Source organism: Haliaeetus leucocephalus, unplaced genomic scaffold (genome assembly GCF_000737465.1).
Source record: "Haliaeetus leucocephalus isolate CR32 unplaced genomic scaffold, Haliaeetus_leucocephalus-4.0 Scaffold162, whole genome shotgun sequence".
NCBI classification, from domain to species: Eukaryota; Metazoa; Chordata; class Aves; order Accipitriformes; family Accipitridae; genus Haliaeetus; species Haliaeetus leucocephalus.
In genome coordinates this window covers 15,861,268-15,881,551 of record NW_010972598.1, presented here as the reverse complement: position 1 = coordinate 15,881,551, position 20,284 = coordinate 15,861,268, and the positions used below count along the sequence as shown (strand labels likewise).

Genomic DNA, 20,284 nt, shown 5'->3' with positions numbered 1-20,284 from the left:
GGGGGGGGTTGGTGCGGGGGGGGGGGGGGGGGGTCCCAGCAGTCGGAGGGGGGGCAGGAGAGTGTGTGTGGGGTCCCAGGAGGGTGGGATGGTCCCAGCAGGGTGGGAGGTCCCAGGGCTCGGTGCCCCCATTCCTAGTGTGAGGGGCCCCATGGAGGCTACGTGCACCCCCGGGGGGGGGCCCACGTGGGGCGAGGCCCGTCCCCACCCTTTCCTGCTGCCTGAGTCACAGCCGCTGCCTTCCGGGTGTCCCACGGCTGACAGGAGTTTCTGCGGCTGTTGGGGTGTCCGTCTGTCCTGCCACGGCCCGCTGCCATCCGTCTGAGCGAGGGGCTGTCCAGCTGTCCATCGGGGTGTCCGTCTGTCTGCCAGGGTGTCCGTCTGTCTGTCTGTGTGGTTGTCTGTCCATTGGGGGGGGTGTCTGTCAGGGTGTCTGTCTGTCCATCCGGGTGTCCTGTGGGGTGTCCATCTGTCTGTCCATCATGGGATGTGTGCCTCTGGGGGTGTCCATCTGTCTGTCCTGGGGGCTTCCCACCCACTGGGGTGTCTGTCTGTCTGCCAGGGCATCTGTCTGTCCTTCCAGGCGTCCCCCTATCCATCAGGGTGCCTGTCTGTTTGTAGGGGTGTCTGTCTGTCCTTCCAAGTGTCCAGCTGTATGTAAGAGTACATCTGGCCATTGGGGTGTCTGTCTGTTGGGGGGTCTGTCTGTCTTCCTGGGTGTCTGTTTATTGGGGTGCCTGTCTGTCCATGGGGGTGTCCACCTATCCATAGGGGCATCCATCTGTACTTACGGGTGGCTGTCCATCCTTCTGGGTGTCCACCTGTCCACTGGGATGTCCATCTGTCCATCTGGGGTGTCCATCTGTCCTTCTGGGTGTCTGTTGGGGTGTCTGTCTGTCCTTCTGGGTATCCATTAGGGCGTCCATCTCCCTATTGGGTTGTCCTTGACCTCCTGGCTCTCCAGCCCTTGCACCAGCCATCTCATGGTGTCCCTCCATCCACAGGTCAATCCATCCACCCCACCCATCACCACCTCCCCAACGCCATGTACACCGCGCTCCCCAAAAGGTACCACCACCCCCTCCCCACCTCCCCCCGCCCTCCCCAGCTCACGCTGCCTCTCATCCCGCCGTGGTTCCCCCTTCGGCCCCTCCGTCACCAGCCCGGGGCTGCACATCTGGCGGGTGGAGAAGCTGCAGCCGGTGGAGGTCCCCGAGGCGACGTGGGGCGTCTTCTTCTCGGGGGATGCCTACCTGGTGCTGCACAATGGGCCAGATGAGCGAGCCCACCTCCACCTCTGGATGGGTGAGCTCTGAGGGGGGGTAAAGGGGGTACGGGGAGGTGGCAGTGGGACCGGGGGGCTCAGTGCTGGCTGCCACCACAGGCCGGGATTCCTCGCGGGACGAGCAGGGTGCCTGCGCCCTCCTCTCCACCCAGCTGAACACGCTGCTGGGCGAGCGCCCCGTGACGCACCGTGAGGTGCAGGGCAATGAGTCCGATGTCTTCATGGAGTACTTCCCCCGCGGCGTCACCTACCAGGTATGGGTGCTGGGCGTCCCTGACAGGTGCTTGGGGTGCTCCCGGTGCTCAGCATCCCAGATGGGTGCTCAGCATCCCGACCAGGCTCTCAGCAACCCAATCAGCCTCTCAGCGTTCTGGATGGGTGCTCAGCATCACCACTGAGCTCTCAGCACCCTCACCCCCCTGCTTGTTCCCCACTGAGCATGTGGGACCCCCTCTGGGTGCTGGGCATCTCCAGTAGGTGCTCAGCCTCCCTAGCGGGTGCTCAGCATCCCCTCCAGGTACTGAGCATCCTTGAGAGTGCTCAACAACTCTACCATGTGCTCAGCATCCCTGATGGGTGCTCGGCATCATCTCTGGGTGCTCAGTACACATGCTGGGTGCTTGTCATCCCAGTTGGGTGCTGGGCACCCCACTGGGCACTCAGCACCCCCATGCCGGCAGGAGGGCGGCGTGGACTCGGCGTTCAAGCCCACCCGCCCTGGCGCCAGCGCCGGCCCTGTGCACAAACTCTACCAGGTGAAGGGCAAGAAGAACATTCGGGCGAGCGAGCGGGACCTGAGCTGGGCCAGCTTCAACACCGGTGACTGCTTCATCCTCGACCTGGGCGAGGTGGGTGGAGGTCCTTGGGTGGCCCCGTCACCGCTGTCCCTCTCCCTGTCCCCCAGGGCCTTCTCGCCTGGTGCAGGACAAAGGGCAACATGTCCTTCTGGGTGTCCATCTGTCCCCTGGGGTGTCCATCAGCTCATTGGGGTGTCCCTCTTCACTGGGGCATCTGTCCACCTGTAGGGCTGGCTGTTTGTCCTTCTGGGTGTCCATCCATTGGGGTGTCCATCTGTCTGTCAAAGCAGCCATCCATCCATAGGGGTGTCTGCCTGGTTTTCTGGATGTCTATCTGCTGGGATGTCTGTCTGTCCTTCTGAGTATCAGTCTGTTGGATTGTTTGTCTGTCCTTCCAGGTGTCCAGCCATCCACTTGGTCACCTGTCTATCCATAGGTGTGTCTATCTGTCCTTCTATGTCTGTTTCCTGGGGTGTCTATCAATCGGTTGGGGCATCCTCCTGTCTGTAGGGGTATCTGTCCTTCTGGGTGTCCATCTGTCCATTTGGGCAGCCATTTATCCATCTGGGTGTCTGTCTGTCTGTCTGGGTGTCCATCTGTCGGGCTGTCCATTTTGCCGTCAGGGCACCTCCCTGGGCCATCTTCAACCTGAGCGACTGCTTCACCCTCAACTTGGGCTAGGTGGGTTGGGGGCCACCATGGGATGGCTCCATCACCACAGTCCCTCTCCCTGTCCCCAGACCCTCTTCGTCTGGTGTGGAGCCAGGTGCAACGTGCTGGAGCGCAGCAGGGCGCAGGAGCTGGCCGTGGCCATCCGGGATGGCGAGCGGGGTGGCAAGGCTTGCCTGGAGATCGTGGCGGATGGTGAGGAGCCACCTGAGATGCTCCAGGTGCGTCGGGGCCCCAACGTCCCCCCTGGGAGGAGAGGGGGACCCGAGTGTCCCTGGGGGTGGCTCTGTGAAACCCCCCGTCTCTTCACCTGGCAGGTGCTGGGCCCCAAGCCCACCTTGCAGGAGGGCAGCCCCGAGGACGACATCGTGGCTGATCAGAGAAATGCGGGGGCAGCTGTCCTCTATAAGGCAAGGCCATTGCGGGACACCACAGTGGCACCAGGGCTGGACATAGCCACGGGTCAGCATGGTGGTCATGGGGCTGGGCATGGCCGGGGACACCGCAGCAGCCCTGGGGCAGAGCACGGATGGGCAATGCTGCAGTGGTTACGTGGGAGGACACAGGGCTGGGCACAGCTGAGGGACCCCAGGGTGGCCCCGTAGTGACGTCCCGTCGGCGGGCAGGTGTCGGATGCGACGGGACGCATGGACCTGAGCCAGGTGGCCGCCAGCAGCCCCTTCAGCCAGAGCCTGCTCTGCTCCGATGACTGCTTTGTGCTGGACAACGGCGCCGGTGGGAAGGTCTACGTCTGGAAAGGTGCCCAGGGATGGGGATGGGGAGGGGGGGCGTGGGGACAGGGGCCCACCCCAGCGTGGCTCTGACGTCCCCATCCGCAGGGCGCAAGGCCAATGAACGGGAGCGCCAGGCGGCCCTGAAAGTGGCCGAGGAGGTCATCGCCCGTATGGGCCACTCGCCCCGGACACAGGTGGGTGCAGGCGGCGAGGGGCGCCCGGGGGCCAGCACGGGCGATGTCACCCCGTCCCTGTCCCTTCTCCATCCCTGTCCCGGCAGGTGGAAATCCTGCCCCAGGGCCGCGAGACGCCCCTCTTCAAGCAGTTCTTCACCAGCTGGAAGTGAGGGAGCGGGTGCCCGTGGGGCCAGCGCCCAGCCCAGGGCATCACCAGGCTTGTGCCGGCTGTGCCAGCTCCCTGCCGATGCCTGCACCCTGCTCAGCCATCCCCATCCCCATCCCCATCCCTGTGCTTTTGCCCCTCCTATCCCTGTCATTCTCATCCCTGTGCCATCCCCATGCCAATGCCATCTCCATTCCTGTGCCACCCCTGTGCCATCCTCATTCCTTTGCCCACCCCATGCCTATGTCATTCCCATCTCCATGCCATCCCCAAGCCCGCGTCATCCCCATCCCCCTGCCTTTGCCCACCCCATGCCCATGTCATTCCCTTCCCCATGCCCATGCCATCCCAAGTCCGTGCCATACAATAACACTGTGCCAACACTGTCTCCCCACCCTCACTGCTGCCGTACCTCTGCCATCTGCACACCCTCACCACCTTCCTGACAATGCCCACGCCACCCCCATGCCCACGCTGTGCCACCTCTGTGCCCCATAATTGTGCCCACGCTGTCCCCCTGCCCACATCACCTTCTTGCCCACGCCACCTGTGCCCACGCCACCTGTGCCCACACCACCCCTGTGCCAATGCGCCTCCCCCATCCCGCGCTCAGGCCCTGGTGAATAAAGGGACTGTGCCAAGTCCTGCGTCTCACTGCTCTGGGTGCGGTGCCAGCCCTGGGGATGGGGTGACACAGGCAGGGCTGGGGACAGGAGGGGATGCAGACAGGGCAGGGCTACAGCAGCACGGGGGCCGTGACAGCAGCAGGAAGATGTCCCCAGCACCCCGGCATTGTGCCACCCCACACGGCATCCTGCAGGGCCGCCTGTGTCATGAGTGCACCAGACGTCTGCCCCATGGGGTGATGCCCCCTGCTGTACCATGTCCCCAGGGGCTGGCAGCACCCATGGGTGCTAAAGTGACCGGGAAGCCCTGGTCCTTGCAAGAGCACCCGACCCTAACGTGGTTGGGAAAGGTGGGAGATGGCCTGTGGCATGCACCTGGCTGCCAGTCCTGGGTCCCCAGTGTCCCCACATCACTGGTGTCCCCACGTCCGCAGATGACCCATGTCCCCAGGCCTCTCATGTCTCCAAATCACCAGTGTCTCTGCATCCCCAAGGTCCCCTCATGCTGGTGTCCCTGCAGCCTCTACATCCACATGTCCTCCAAGTCCCCCCCTCCACCATCTCCACAGTCCCTGCATCCCCAATGTCCTCAGTGTTCCCAAACCCCCAGAGTCCCCCTAAAACACCCCTAAAGCCCCCCTACACACCCACAGCCATCCAAACCCCAGGACCCCCATCACTCCCTGCTCACCTCTGCCGGCCACTGCCTCCAGCTGCTTTTCTGACCGAACCTCCCTCGTTAGACTCAAATAACTGGGGCTGGGGCCAATTATTTATCCCATTAGCCTTGCCTTCGCTCCCTTCTCTGAAGCATAAGCCTGGTCACAGTGACCTGCTGTGAAAACACATGGTGATTCTCACACATGGTGATTCTCACACGCGGCTCGGCTTCGCCTTATTAAGATTTCGCGTTAGCGCTCACGGCTGACATTAGGAATACGTGAGCTCTGCCTGTCCCCACACCAAAACACTGGCATTTCACCGCAATTCCTGCCGGGGAGCACATGGCCAGATCCTGCTGCATCCATCACCAAAGAAAAGCCCTTTTATTGTTACTGGGAGAGACGGGGACGGCACGGGAGGAGTGAGCGGTGGGGAAGGAGCCCACGGGACCCCAGGGGAACGGGCTCGGAGGAGCCGCTGCATCCCCCAGTGCCCACGGGAGGGGTGGGTGAGCCGGGACCCCCGGCATCTCCAACCCCCATCCTCTCCTGCTACTTCTAAAGCAACACCCAGGAAAGAAACTTAACAAAGGGAGAAGGTGACAGCTGGGCTGGGCTCTTCCTTGTTCACAGTGAATTTGGGGTGATGGAGGAGGGGAGGGATCCCACGCTCACAGGTTTTGCTAAAAAAAGCCCCCTCAAACACCCACTTTGGCCTTGCTGGATCTCCTCTGCAGGGGAAGCTTGCTCACACATGATTTAAATCCCCAAAGCATGGTTTGGGGAGAGGGAAGGGAAGAGAAAACCCCTCCCGTGGGGACAGCAGGGAGGAACACACAGGGACACATGTGGCAGCCCCACTGGCGAGCTCTGGGATGCTCGGTGGGGCAGTGGCAACACTGCAGAGCTAGGTTTTGGCTCTCCAGGTGATGTTAGACCCTGTAAAATGCTAAAATCAATCCAGTGAGCTTCGTCAGCAAGCCGAAATGGGGAAAGTGGTTTCTCCATCATGGCCACACCAGTTCTGAGGCCACGGGGTCGGAGGAATGCAGGGGAAGAGGCAACTTGTTCCCTGAAAATGCCCCGTAAGGGATTTGTCATCCCCTCCTTCAGCCCTGAAAGAGAATTTGCACTCCAAACCAGAGGGAGGAGGGGGGAGATCAGCACTGCAGGGGCTCAGGATGGGATCGGCCCCTTCCTCCCGACCAAGGACCAGCTATGGGGGACGGGAGAGAGCGGAGGAGAGCAGCGCCTGGGTCAGCCCTGCTGCTGAGGGAGCAGGGCAATGGCACTTCACTTGGAGAAAAGAAAAAGAAGAAATAAAAGCCACACATCGTTTGGAAGAATCAGGCAGGAGCCAAGCGCTCCAGGGGGGGACGGAGCGGCTCTGGTCCCCACAGCCCCTGCCAGAACCCTTACTCTATCAGTTCCACATAATTGGCAGGGAACATGCCGAAGTGGCCGTCAGGACCGTAGCCACGCCACCAGCCTTCGTCGATCATCTCGATGTTGGTGATGATGTTCTCCGGATCAAATGAGATCTCAGTGTCATCAGCTGGAATAAGACAGAGCAAGGGAGGGGGTTAAAAACCAAGCTGATCCCCACCAGGGACACACCCTGCCAGGCACACAGCCCCCTTGCCAGACACCCCCTTGCTTAAAGAAAGGAGTCTGTGACACAGTCAGCTTCCCTGGGGCTGTGTCCTGCTGCAGCCCAAACCCCTGGACAGCCACTTTTCACAGGAAACCAGTATTTTTATGGCTGGAGAAAGCAAAGGCAGCTCAGCCCCACTGCTGCTGTGAAAGGCCGGGGGTTTAGTAAATTGTAAGATGTGAATATCCAGGTAAAACAGGCTCTGAGGCAGGAGGCAGGGGAAGGGAGACAGGGAGGAGAGCAAGAAACAGATGTTAGGGGGAAAAAGAGAAGCCAATGGCTTCCTTCACTTGCTCTTCCAGCTCCAAGTCGGGTGGAAGACACTTTATCTAGCACCCTGCCGTGGGATTGCCCAGCATGATGGGTGATGTCTCCGGTCCAGCTATCCGGAAACAGGCTGCGCCCAGCAAACCCCCAGCAGCTCAGAGAGAAAGCCAGAACTCTGCAGGTCTTACCAGCCTGATAGTCGTAGAGTGCCCGGGCACACAGCCCCTTCCCCGTCAGGTCCGGCGGCTGCTGGTACTCAACCTGGTAGTCGTATTTGGCATCGTCAACTTGTTCCTTCAGGAAGGACAAAGGCAGAAAAGGAGTTACTAGCATGAACAATGCTGTGCCAGGCAGCTCGTGCTTCATTAGCCACAGCAAGGGTCTGCAGTCTGGGGTCTTGCCACGCCAACGCACGGCACACAGGGTGCACGTCCCCCTACTCTGCTTCTTGTAGCCGCGCTTGGTTTCCCAGGTGGATCAGGAGGCGTTGCACACTGGGAATTGCAGGAGAAAACAGTGGGAGGGAGGAGTACAACACCATGCAACACCCAGAGATTTAGATCAGCCCCCCCGAGCCTCGGAGAACCGCGTGCAGCAGGTCCCAGATGCCCCCCCCCGAATGAAAACACTGGCTCTGGGAGCTCCATGTGTCTCTGCTAGGAGATAAAGGAGATGAGTGTGCAAACCAGCCTTTCACCAAAGAGTGAAGGCAGCCAGCTCTCCGGTTTGACTCACAAACCGGCACCGATCCTGCAGTGCCTCCAGCCCAGCAGCCAGCACCACAACCAGAAATACTGGAGACCAGTAGCAGACAACCCTTCTGGAAGGCGATCCCTTAGGATCTCTGCTGCAGACAGCGGTTCATCACCCACACGTTTAAGACCATGGAAGCTGGACAAGCTCCGGCTCCCGTTTTCCAAGCATTTCTCTCTCATTTTGAGACCTGAGCTGGCTGCTTTTTACTTTTCTTTCATAGAGAAAGACTGAGGTGATTGTTCAGCCCATCTCCCCACCCTTTTTGAACCAGCTGGACACTTCCAGACAAATTCAAGAAAGAGAAAATTAAGTATCTTTGAAATGCTTATGGTTTTGTGAGCTGGGACCGGGGGGGGGGGGAAGAGGGGGGAAAAGGGGAGGGGAAACCAAATGGCCACCACATCTCCAAGGGAAACACTGCACCATGACACAACCCCACGATTAGATGCTGGAGAATCTGATACAGCACGCCAAGAATAGCTGGGCTTTGTCGGCTCTGCTGGTTTTGGACGTGAAAAGAAGAAGGAGGAGAAAGTCCTTTGGCAAAGAGGCTGACAAGAGCCTCTCCCCTTGCCCCCTCCCAGGGCTCCAGGGATGGGGGGCAATGACCCCAGCCAGAGTGGCCCCAGGGCACGGGACAGGTGACGGGGGCTCAGCACCAGCATGTCTCACTGTCAGCGCTGGGAAGGGACCGCGGCAGCATCCCCTCGCCGTGCAGTTGTGGCCCCAGCGCGTATGAACTTCAGGGTATCTCAGTTTCAGACTGATTTTAGCCCAGGCAGCCGGGCTCCGAGCACCGGAGTGTTTGTACCCAAAGAGAAGAGACGCTCATAAAAGGGTTCCAGACTCATCCTAAAAGATGAGACAAAGCCACATTCTCTCGCGTGAGGATCCTGGCCCGCTCTCGGGTGCCCTTTTCCCCCTTGGGGTCCTCTATCGTCCCTCATGCACCAACCTGAGGGGGTTCTTCATAGATGGCCGAGGGGTCTGGTGGCTCCTCGTACAGATTTGCCTCCTCTGCATGGGAAGCCGGGATGCTTGAATTGTACCCAGAATCTCTCCCTGCGGAAGAAACACATGGTATCTCACCATGATATCCATCACCAAAACCTCTCCCTGTCCCCTCGTTCATCCAAATCCTGCTCCAGGCTTAAGTGCCACCAAACCTCCCCCGAGTCTCCTGTCCTGCAGAGGGGACGGGGTCCAGCAAGCACGAACCCAGCTCCGGGGGTGAGAAGGGTTTAGGGAATGATAAAAAGGACAAGGGAGAGACCCAGGATCTCCGATAGGGAAAGGAATAAGCTTGCTCAAGATGAACCATTTCCAAGCTGCTACTCGTGGTGATGAGGAAGGGTTGGCACAGAGACCTTGGCCGAGAGCAGCATCTAGTGGTGACTGCAGCCTGGGGACCGCCGGAGCTCGGCCGTCCTTGGACCCCAGCTCGTCCCTAGCCCCCAGCTTGTCCCTGGCCCCCAGTCGCTGGGGTGGACGGGAGCAAAAGCATAACAAGCTGCTCTGAAACAACCGCTGGTTTTGCTCCACCAAAGAAAATCTATTTCTGGCTGAAGCATTTTGCTGAACCCAGTCACTCAAGGGCTTTGGGTTTTGACCAGGTACATCTTGGCTTATTTGGAAAAAGGCAGCTTGGAGGTTGTTTCCCAGCTTCCACCTTCCTGAAGCAAAGCTCCGGGGCAGACTCGGGAATGGGGCAGGGAGCAGCTCGGTGAGCTGGGGACAAGCCAGCACAGACATGAAACCACACAGCCCTTCAAGGACAAGGCAACACCTCCATGCCACCCACAGAGACATTCTGGACACAGCCAGCCCTCCTCCAGACTTGCTCTTCCCACCCAAACCACCTGAAAGGGGACAGAGCATCTCACTACAGGCAGAGAAAGCTCTTCATAGCCTGGCTCCCTCTCCCTGCCTTGCCACCCCAGTTCTGGCGGCGAGGGCAGGGATGCCCGGGCAGATGGGCACTGCCAGCCCTTGGATCCCTGCATCGACGACATGCACAGATCCTCTGGTCTTTACTAGGATGGTGAGACAACCCTGTCTACCTGCTAGAGCTGGCTGCTGTCACCGCACTCTGCTGCCCAGAGGGAAATCAGTGCGTGGGGGTAGAAAGCCTCCCTTGCTAGGTCTCAAAGGCATTTTGGAAAGATCTGAGGGCAAACCTCAAAGCCCCTGCAGTGGGAGGTCTGGAGAGGGGCTCTGGGGGTGCACGTAGCTGAATTTCAGCCTTTCAGCCAGGAGATGTCCTCATCCCCTCGGCCACTGAACCTGCTGCTAAGTCTGAGGAGGAAATGAAAGGACCTTTCCACCAGGCAGCAATAACTCTCCTCCTTTCCCAGCCTCAGCATCGCGCTCAGCCCTTCCCGTCCCCTCCGGCTGGTGACAAAAGCCTGCAGGTTTTTGGCCTAAAGATCCATTTGCGCTCTGCTGAGGCATGGGAAACCAAAAGAGAAACTCGGAGCCTGGCCTGAATTTGCCCAATTTTGGGGATCCTATTTGGAGAGGCGAGCTGTAAAGCTTTGGTTAGGCGAGGAAGCAAAGCCACGCACCTGCTGCAGGTACTGGAGAGGCTGGAGGGGTCCCCCAAGCAGAGGAGGGGGCAAAAGAGGCTGGGGGAGCATCCCGGGCAGGAGAGACGGGAGAGGCAGGACTCAGCACAGAGTTCACCTCCTTCTGCAGGAAAGGGCTGCGAAGCTTGCCTGGAAAAGGAGTTAAACATGTTGCAGGAGCCAGGCACGCATCGAGGCTTCCAGCCGCATGGCGACAGGCCCGTGACTCCCCAGGAATCACAGGAGTTAGTCACCGAGGGGTGTTGTCAGATGCTTTTTGCCTTAGGAGCCCACTGCTCAGTTATCCTCCTAAGCAGGATTTTCCAGCTCTAATCCTGATTGGGGAAAACAAGTTTGTCTACTGGTTACAGCAGTCATTGCAGTCAAGCAAAAAAATTAGACATAATATTGAGGAGGAAGAGTAGCTGGAGGACACAGCCAGCCAGGTCCTGCTCTCTGGGGTCTCCATGGTAATTTTTGGAGCACCCTGAATTTCACAGACATTAGGACCAGCAACTGGGAGGGGTACGATTCAAACTGGTTGCTGCCAGCCTTCTAAGCCAGCGCACTCTCCTTTGGCAGAAGGTAACTATTCGCTGTCATCTCCCCCATCTACGCCTCTGAACGCAAACAAAAGCAAAGCAGGAGAGTTAGGAGGCAAGCCCTACTGGAGTGCAGCAGTGAATAAACACCAAGACTTGCCAGCCTACCCTTAGCCTGTGGGTTTTACCAGTGCCAGGGCATTTTTCTTCCTTTCCTCCACTGAAAAACATCAAATACTAACGAGGGAAATCCCAAGGGATTTCTCACCCTCAGAAATCAGCCTTCCCCCCATAATGACGTTTAAACAGCAAGAAAGACATTTTCCCACCATGGCATTTCATCCTGTCCCACCGATGACTTGCCTACCCAAGAAAGCGTATTTGTGCTCGTATCACAACACAAAAGTGCTTATTCCAAATTAATTCAAGCTACTTTCAAGGAGGTTGAGCTGACTGAGGAGGAGACATCCATCCAGGGTTATCACATGTTCTCAGTGACTTCCTCAGCTAGTTTCAGCTTTGGTTTTCACAGCTTCCTGGTTTCTATCTGATAGATCAGATCGGTCTCTTCTAAAGGGACACACTCCTGCTTGGTTCAACCAGTGCAAAAAACTGGGGGGAGTTTATGACAGTCAGGATAGATTGTGACAGTGGTCTCTTTCTGGCTTTAATATATTTGATTTTCATTTAAAAAATGAAATTTAAGCTTCACAAGTGGAGTCAGAGTATGGAAAACTTCAGTCTCGGCTGTTAAAACCTGGCGCAGCCCGCAGCAAGAGCCTTACCATGGAAAACCACACAAGCTGGGTGTGAGACATTGCTCTGCCTATGGCTGAGAACACCAGGTGTGATGAGAGCTACCCATGCTCAGCAGGAACCATGGCCTCACATGTAACACACCCGTCCCAAACACGTGCTTCCCCCCATCGGGAGCACTCTCTGCGCACAGATTTACCCGGTGCGGGCACTGGGAAGCGACCCACACTGCCCGACCCACTGCGAGTGTTGCATCTCATGCTGTACCTGGCTGGGAAGCCGTCACCGTGTCCACTGGCACTGACTTCTCCCTCTGCCTGAAGATGTCCCGGGGGTTTACTGCTCTCTGCGCTATCAGCGACGCAGCCTCCTGCGAAGATGAAGAGCGCAGTCAAGGCACGGCAGCCCTGAGGCGGGGAGCTGAGGGGACGCAGCCCCCCCAGCAAAGGGCTCAGGCTCCTGGCAGCGTACCTGCGCTTTCTCCACCGATTCGCTTCTTTTGAAGCCCTTCCGCTGCCTGGCCTCGTACTCCTCGGCTTGCTCCTTCTGCAGCACAAGAGAGGGTCTGCTACAGCCTTGGTGGGTGCCAAGCCAGCCCCCTCCTTCCCCATCCAGCCCCCTCCTTCTCCATCCAGCCCCAAGGACCGGAGAAATGGGAACAAGGAACAGACATGGTGATGGAGGGTGAACGGGGAGGAAACCCCCTGGATCTGGGAGGGAGATGCAGGAGGTTTGCTGGGCTGAGGATAAGGGCTTGATTTCCTCCAGTGTCCCCAGGCTCTTCCCCAGAAAGAGTTTTTAAACTCTGCTTTCCCCAGAGGCTGCAGCTGGACCGGCCGTCGGGAGCACACGGCCAGCGGGAGCAGAGATATGAAGTGAGATCCAACGAAATCGAAGCCCATCTGATGAAACCGAGGATGGAGCAAGAGACCTGGAAGACCAGCCCAGGGCACCTCTTCTGCCAGAGCGTGTCCGTGGGTCTTTCCACATCCCCCACCAGCCACAACAGTGCCTGGGGACACCCGGGGTGCTCCTCCATCACCCTCCTGCCCCTGCCTGCAGCATGGTCTGCACCATGGCACCCTGTCCTCTCTGTTGTGGCGGATGCATGAAGAAACCTCACCATGGGGGACAGCGCTGAAGCTCACCCATTGCTGCTGCTCCTTGTCCCTGTTCTCTGCCTCCTGCTGCTGCTGGAGTCTCCTGTGGTGACAAACAACAAATTGGGGTTAACATGCAGGCAGGACGAGCAGTTTGCTCTACACAGGGCTGCTCTGGCACCTCACCCTGCTGCAGCTACATGGGGAAGACCAGAGGAAGGACATTGCCCCTCACCTCTGGGACCAGATGAGGAGCCATGGGCCACCCCCAGAGCTGTGCAGGGGGCAACACAAAGGAGAGAGGGGCAGAGCAGCAGGAGCTGCTTCAAACAGTGGGACCAAACTGGGGAAATGTCTTTCTTCAGCGGCATGGACAAGAGCATCCATCATGGAGGGGCCGGGCGGACTTCCCCATCCGAGCTCAAAACAGGAAGGCAGTGCCCACTGCTGTTCACAGAAGTGAGCTCCACCACCTAATAAGGCTCCCTGGGGTCACACCAGGCTTGGAGAGGAAGGAAATCAGCAGAGAGAGCACAATGCCGGTCCCTGCACACGCCACCTCCTCTCTGCAGGGCGCAGAGCCCTGCACCAGCCAGCCCGGACCTCTGGCATCCCACAAACAGCGGCCACAGGTTTCAGCAGCAACCTGCAAGGGGGGGGTACCTGGTCCTGAGGGCAGGATCTGCAGGCAGGAAGACCCACAGATGATGCTGGACAAGCAGCCCAAGCTTGTCGGCCGTTGGGCCAGAGAGATGATGATCTCTCCACCCCAGGGGCTTGCTGGGGGACACCCAGCTGGAGGAACCCAGGGGCCAGCCAGATCAGCCAGGCCAAACCTCCACCACTGCTCCAGGAAGGTGAGCGAAGGCGAAGGCAACTCATTTGCACGTCAGCGGGAGCAGACGGACGCTCGGGTTGCACGGGGGCTATCAGGAGGATCGGACCTGCGGATCGCGGTGCCCGAGGGCAGTGTGCTGCGGCCGGGCTGAGCCTGCCCCAGCACAAGCCGAGGCAGAGCCCCTCCACATCTCCTGCCTTAAAGGAGGTTTCCTGGAACTGCAGTGACTGCAGTGGCAGGGAACGCAAAGACACGATCTGCTGCTCCCTGAGGAACAACCCTCCGCTGGCAGCACAGGGGCTGGAGCGGGGACAGCAGCTCGGATGAGGTGGTGACAAGGATACACTGAGAGATCCTGGAGAGTGGGATGGGGTCCAGGCACCATTACAAACAGTTGCCAGTGGCAGGGACTCACTTCTGGGCTTCAATTTCGTTGGATCTCACTTTGTATCTCTGCTCTCGCCCTACTGCTTCCTGCAGCTCCCGTTCCCGACACTCTCTCTCTAGCCGCTGCCTCTCCTCCTCCGCTCTCCTCTTCTCCTCCAGCCGGCGGTTTTCTTCATCTTTCTGATGAGAGACGTGCAACAAGTCGTGGGTTTAATGCTGCCAGGTCTGAGAAACCCCCCCAAGCTCTTTGCACGCCATGCCGTGCTACCAGCCAGCACGGTGGATGTGCCGGCAGCTCCCAGGGCACACGGTGCCTGTAACACTTCTGCACCCTGACGGTTCATGCGCTATTGCTAAACCACTGTAAAACCCTGATGTAAAGCAACCTGAATGTGCAGCAAATACAGAGCAGACTTGCCCTGCTGTTCGGTCTCAGAGAGCTGCCTTCAGAAAGGTTAAAAACCAGCCCCCTCACCCAAATGGAGTTTGCCATCCACTGGGAGCCGGGCTGCAGCCCAGCTCTCTCCCCCTGCAACCACCCCAGCAGCCCAGAGCCAAATTAAGATGAGATAAAAAGCATCTTGCTCTTCAAGACCAATTTCCTCCTCCCCTTGTACCCCGAGGCAGCAGGACCTCTGCAGACAGCCTAGCTCCGTGCTGCTTGAGGTCTGGGTCCCTGGCTCTGGGCAGGAGAATCCAGGTTAGAGAGGGAAGATGCAGATGGAGAGAAATCTCCAGCTACATCCAAATGCCTCGTCCTACTCATGCCTGGCTGCTGAAGAGAAGCGGCAGCACTCACCTCAGCTTTGGCCCAGAAATTATCTTTATTGACTCTCTTGATTTCGGACATTGCATTTGTCTTCTGGTAGACAGAGCCCTGAGGGGAGCGAGAAGGCAGCACATGTGAGTGGTAGTCACTGAGCAATCACAATTCTTGCATTCCTCTGCAGAAATTTGTCCCCGCAGCTTTCTGGCAGCTTTCTCCTGCTGCTACAGGTCTGGCTGGACCCTCTTTGCCTTCCTCTGGCAGAGGGCACCCAGTCCCACACAGCCATGGGCCAGCTGGCTGGGTTGAAAGGGTCAACAGAAGATATTTAGCATGAAGAATAATAAAAAAAGACACTTTGTGATAGAATATAAAAGCAAAACCAGCATGGTCCCACATTCAGCACAGTCTGTGACTTTTTAGAAGTTACTATAACCTGATGCTTTGCCCCAGACTTTAAAGAAGGGCTGGCTGAAGCCTAATGACGTGCATGTTCCCAAAACCAGGGACTTCCACCCTAGTTTTCCTCTTGCCTCAAGCAAAAACCAGGTTGCTAAAGTGCTGCAGGGCCCAGGCTGGAGCACCCAGCAAAGAAGTGACCAGGACACATGGGAAACCTGGCACTGCCACACCAAAGCAGGGTCATGGGGAGAGCGAGGGTCTTGCACAGCTCAGGTTTGCTCTTTACCCACATCTCAGAGCAGGGTCACGCGATTCACAGTCGGAGGGCATGTGCAGCTGAGCTTCTCCTTTGTACAGCTGAGAAACGTCACTTGCTTGGTGTGTGTGTGTGAAAAGAACACCTTCCTACAGAACATTTCCATGTAGACAGAAAGGAAGTTGCTGAGATCTCTGTGAAGTGACAAACTTCACAGCACCAGGGGAAGCCCCAGTTTTCGTTTGCAAGCAGGTCAAAATGCTGCTGCACTGAAATGTCTTGTTCCCTGTCCCTCGGCTGCACCATGGCCTCGGAGAAGCCCCAGGCCTCGCAGATACTCTGCAAATTTGAAAAGCTGGAGCTTTTGTGTCTCTAAAAACTTGAATAGAACTGGGGGAGAATCAGTCCTGCTTAAAAAAGTGGCTGGGCCTATGGAGAGGAGAGCTTAGGCTTGCAGGTTTGCTGCAGGGACATCTCAGCTCTACCACCACCCCCATGCTCTTGCCCTGATTCACTCTGCAACGAGCCGGAGAGAGGAACCAGCCCTGGGCACAATCATCAGTGCTTCCATAGCCACGCCAAAGCACGGGGAGGGTAATGTCAGTCCCAGACTGCCCAACTGCGAGGCCAGAGGGACCAGAAAGCCCCCACGGAGCCAACTCACCACGGGAGCTTGAGGGCCCGAGTCCTGGAACTTGCTGCTCTCCTTGTGGAAGTTGTAGTTGGCCCCAGAGGCCTTGGCAACCTTCTCCATGATGAGTTCAGGCTCCACGTCCTCCTCGGCGCGAGCGTTGATGGTGACATGAGCCCCCTGACCAGGGAGAAAGCCGGCACAGGAGTGAGAGTGCGACTCTAGAACGCACCATGCTGCTCCGATAGGTCCCATCCATCCTCCCGGAGCTCCGAAGGGAAGGAAAAGGGCCCAGGTGAGAAAGAGGGGTCACCGGCCACTCTAAGATAACGCAACACTGGGAAAGCAAATGTTTGTTGGGGGGAGAAGAGGCTCGTTTTGCCTCCTCTGCAGTCCCCAGAGCTATTTTTGCCAGCAAGAGGTTTGTGTTGTGAATCAGCCTCTGTAACGCACGCCTGGGCTTATCCTACAGCACAGGGAATATCGAGTGCCAGGGCAGCACTCCCCAGCCTCGCCTGGCCACAGTTCTGCCTGCAAACAGATGCCTCTGTGTCACCCCAAAAAGCAGCGTGAGCCACGCAGGGCGCAGGATCCCTACGGCCATGACCTAGCCCGGAGCCCACCGATCCAGGGAGGACACAATGAAAAGAGGACCACACCTTTAGGAAGTTGGCTACAGTGCTGACGTGGTTGGCGCAGGCTCCTTTTCTCACGTCATTCACGCCTTCACCGGTCTGCAAAGAGAAACCATCAGCACCTGCTTACCAGAGAGTCCCATCCCAGGCTGTTTTTATAGCAGCAGCACCTTGATTTAAGTCTGCACATCATCCACGCTGGCCACGGTGAGGGCTTCACCAGCGCTTACTGCATGGGAAGAGACTCCGCTCTGCAGCAAGCACTGCCCAGAGGGACATGGCAAGCCTCCTGCCCAGGGACAATGGCCATGCCATGAGGGCTCCAGGCTCCCGCTGACCCTCAAGCACTTCATTCGACCCATCCTAGATGGGTTCAGAGCCATTTATCAGCAGCCTCGCTGCCAGCCGAGTGAGCTACATGGCCAAAGAGATGTAACGGGGACGTGAATCCTCCGTTCACCTGTGTCCACGGGGTTTGGACTACGCACCCACAGCAGTGGGCACGGTATGTCCTCGGTATTGCAGCTTGGTGGAGGGGATTCAACACGCTGGCTGCCGAGCTTGCGGCAACTACGATTCAAGAGAGAATTGAAAGGAGAAACTGTGATTTATCTCCACCAGGTCCCTCCTGGGAAAGGAGGAGGTCTGTCCACACTCACCCAGTTGACGAGGACGTATTTGGGCAGGCCGGAGTTGGGATCCTTCACCCTACAGAAGGCATACATCACCTTCCCGCTGTTGAGCTCCTCCACCATCTCCTCCAGGCCACCATCTGCCCCGGGAGAGAAAGAAGAGGGTGCTAAAGACAAGCAGATCATACACACGTGGTGGGAACGGCAGAGCCACTGAGGTTGCAGCCTCCTGGAGATTATTCCTGTTAGATTTGGAGTTGTCCTACACCTAGTCCTTCCGTCACCTGCTCGTTTGTGTGGGAGCTGAGCCTCAGCCCGCTCTCGCCCATGCCCCCGTCCCCAGCAGCCTTTGCCACCAGAGATCTTCTTCCTCAGATTTTTGCTGTGACAAGCGCAAATCCACGTACAAAAGATCCCGGGTCTGTAGCGCAAGTCAAGTAACGATAGAGAAGGGAAAGGAGATGCTCACGTGCCCCAGACTAAGCAGAGGTTTTAAGCAGAGCAGGCAGCTGCAAACTCTGCCCACAGGTTCCTACATGAAACCGTGCTGCGAGGTCTCCGGCGAGCTACTCCACTGCCGGAAAACAGCTCAACGAAGATTGGAAAGGTCCCGAAAAAGTGGCGGAGGAACCAGCTACGCCTCGTTCCCATCCCACCTTCTAAGTCTGGTGGCGGCCATGAGGAGCCCTGCTTCATCAAATGGGAAGTAGACAAGAAACCGAGAGTCTGGTGCAGGGTAAGGTCACGCTTGCCAACCGTAGGAGGAAACTCCTGCTCTCACGCTTTCCTCGCTGCTCTTAAACCCACAGGGCCCCTCCAGGCAGGTCTTTGCAGGAGCTGCTCTCAGCTACGAGCTTGGGGACAAAGGAGGAGAGCCCACCTCTGCACAGAGGAAAAAATATTGTGCAAGGCTCAGCAGAGGGGTTGTGCAAGACGGGCGAGTGATGGAAAGTGCTATGGTGCCCCAGGAACCACAGCATTGCTCCTGCTAGAAGTGTATGCCAAAAAACTACCAGAAAAGGAGGAAAAACGCAAAAAACATGTGCTCTCAGTTCAAAAATATTCCCACAGACCACGATTCCTCCTACTTTGGTTTGTCTGACCCCTCAAAAGCAGAAAACGAGCTACTGCCTACCATCAAACACCAGCAGCAACTGCACAGCTCAGTCTGTTTTGTTCTGCACTGCAGCAGGACCTGAGATTGTTTTCTTCTCCACTATCAAATATTTATGCTTTGGCTCTAAATTTGGCACAGTGGTTTCCAAGCCCAGCAGAAAAGTTTAAGGCTGGAAGCCTGAAGCCTGTCGGCTCACGAGGGCCGCGGGGCTGGGTGTTTGGCGGGTCAATGTTTAACGCTGTGGCGGTGGGTATGGAACGACACAAAGGGAAGTGCTGGGAGGAGCGGAGCTCTGCAGAGAGGTCAGGGCTCTGCTAACAAGGAGCGGCAGAGTTACACCGTGCCTAACTAAGCAGGGTCCCGTATAAAAACCACACAGGACTTTTAATTTACACACAAAACTCACCAAGCAGCTAATGCCTGCACGAGCCCTAAATTCAGATCTCTCTTCCATACACACCTAACTCTTCAAGAGCGGCAAATCTGCACCTCAGCCCCACCGACAGTCCCCCGCAGCCACTCTCTAGCGCAGATCTGGTGCCCAGGCAGTCACATCCTCTGCAGCCTCCCTGAGGCTCCCTGCAGCCCTCATCTGCAGCTCGGTAAGAGCCTTTTGCTGAACAAAAGGGCCCAGCACCAAACCACCCACCACAGGGGCTTCGCTGGACTCTGCAAAGCTACCCAGAAACGTCTCACCTGACCTCAGTTGCTGCAAGCTTTGTAGGTTGTGAGAAACACTTGCAAATGAGAAAGGCAGCCGGCAAGGCAATACAGCCGAGCGCTGGAGGATGCAAATCTAGAGAGCAGAGAAACCTGCCTGGATGAGTTGCTTTTGAGCAGCTTTAGCTTTGCGTTGAGAAGCATTTGTGTGGGAATCAGCAGCCGGATAAAAAATTAAAAAAAGTCCCAGGAAGCGGGGAACCAAAGAAAGGAGAGGCACTTTAGCAGCAGCAAGCTGGAATCCCCAGCCTGAGAAAGCTGGCTTTGAAGTGCTTCGTGGTCCTTCCTTCATCCTGCGCTGAGGCCAGCTAGGATCTAAAATACTTCAGGACTGCAAAGAGGTACAAGGACCCAAACTTTGGATCCTTCGGAAAAGAGGAAAATGAAAGGGAAGAAGGCAGAGCCACACACGTGCCTCTCCCACCTGCCACCAAGACTCTTCTCTATTTTCCTTGCTCAGAAACCGCACCAAACACCCCAGTGCTCCCAGACGTGCACTCTCGCCCTCATCCCACCGCCAAGGCTGCCCCTCACCAGAGTCAAGGGGTGAGAATAGGCTCAGGGATTAAAAAAATTAAATCACCCCTTAGGGAGGGGAGAGGGAGCGAGCACAGTTTCCCACCGCTGGAGCCATTCCAGGCAGAGGCTGCATGCCACCAGAAGGACAGAGCGACAAAAGCCAGCCAGACCTCGTGAGCTGAGCCCTGCGAACAACCCCAGACTCGGCCAGCGGGGCCAGGTGAGGGGGGGGACGGTCCCTAACACGCTCACCTCCGGAGCCAGCCACTCGCAGGTCATTGCTGTTGCCTTCATAGGTGAACAGAGCCCTAAAAACAAGCCAGGAGTGGAGGTTTTAGCCGACCCGGTGAGAAACGTTCGCCCCCAAACCTCACACCCTGACAGCATCTCCTCTCCTGCACCAACTCTTCTGGAGCGCACCCCAAAAACTCCCCCATACTCACAGTCCCCAACCAGGGTGTCCACACACCCCCAATACCCCCGATGCACACAGCTCCATGGGGGTCCCCACCCCACACACCTCCTGCCCCACATCCCAGATACTTCCTGATCCCCCCTATACACCCACAACCCCCCAGACACCCCACACCCCTGATCCCCCCTATACACCCCACACCCACCCCACAG

The 20,284-nt window shown here is 57.6% G+C and overlaps 3 protein-coding genes across 3 annotated transcripts in view; 2 read left to right on the top strand and 1 right to left on the bottom strand.

Annotated features, from left to right (window-relative positions):
* The window catches only part of GCK (glucokinase (hexokinase 4)), a 251,262-nt gene that overhangs the window by 27,862 nt on the left and 203,116 nt on the right, over positions 1 to 20,284 (top strand). The gene's annotated exons all lie outside the window — the stretch shown is intronic.
* CAPG (capping protein (actin filament), gelsolin-like) lies at positions 257 to 4,063 on the top strand. The gene is made up of 10 exons (XM_010562885.1): positions 257 to 373; positions 1,005 to 1,067; positions 1,132 to 1,305; positions 1,385 to 1,539; positions 1,966 to 2,133; positions 2,823 to 2,972; positions 3,069 to 3,161; positions 3,378 to 3,510; positions 3,591 to 3,679; positions 3,766 to 4,063. Exons 2-10 carry the CDS (start codon positions 1,046 to 1,048, stop codon positions 3,829 to 3,831), a joined length of 1,050 nt encoding a protein of 349 aa, XP_010561187.1. The 5' UTR covers positions 257 to 373; positions 1,005 to 1,045; the 3' UTR covers positions 3,832 to 4,063.
* The window catches only part of DBNL (drebrin-like), a 16,753-nt gene continuing 2,134 nt past the window's right edge, over positions 5,666 to 20,284 (bottom strand). The window contains exons 2-14 of the mRNA XM_010562933.1: positions 19,910 to 19,965; positions 17,329 to 17,441; positions 16,694 to 16,768; positions 16,068 to 16,214; positions 14,779 to 14,856; positions 14,008 to 14,159; positions 12,803 to 12,857; positions 12,126 to 12,200; positions 11,922 to 12,024; positions 10,357 to 10,506; positions 8,748 to 8,854; positions 7,225 to 7,330; positions 5,666 to 6,670 (exon numbers count right to left, since the gene is read on the bottom strand). Coding sequence (XP_010561235.1) covers positions 6,531 to 6,670; positions 7,225 to 7,330; positions 8,748 to 8,854; positions 10,357 to 10,506; positions 11,922 to 12,024; positions 12,126 to 12,200; positions 12,803 to 12,857; positions 14,008 to 14,159; positions 14,779 to 14,856; positions 16,068 to 16,214; positions 16,694 to 16,768; positions 17,329 to 17,441; positions 19,910 to 19,965 — 1,357 coding nt within the window. The 3' untranslated portion in view covers positions 5,666 to 6,530. The remainder of the gene's footprint in view (positions 6,671 to 7,224; positions 7,331 to 8,747; positions 8,855 to 10,356; positions 10,507 to 11,921; positions 12,025 to 12,125; positions 12,201 to 12,802; positions 12,858 to 14,007; positions 14,160 to 14,778; positions 14,857 to 16,067; positions 16,215 to 16,693; positions 16,769 to 17,328; positions 17,442 to 19,909; positions 19,966 to 20,284) is intronic.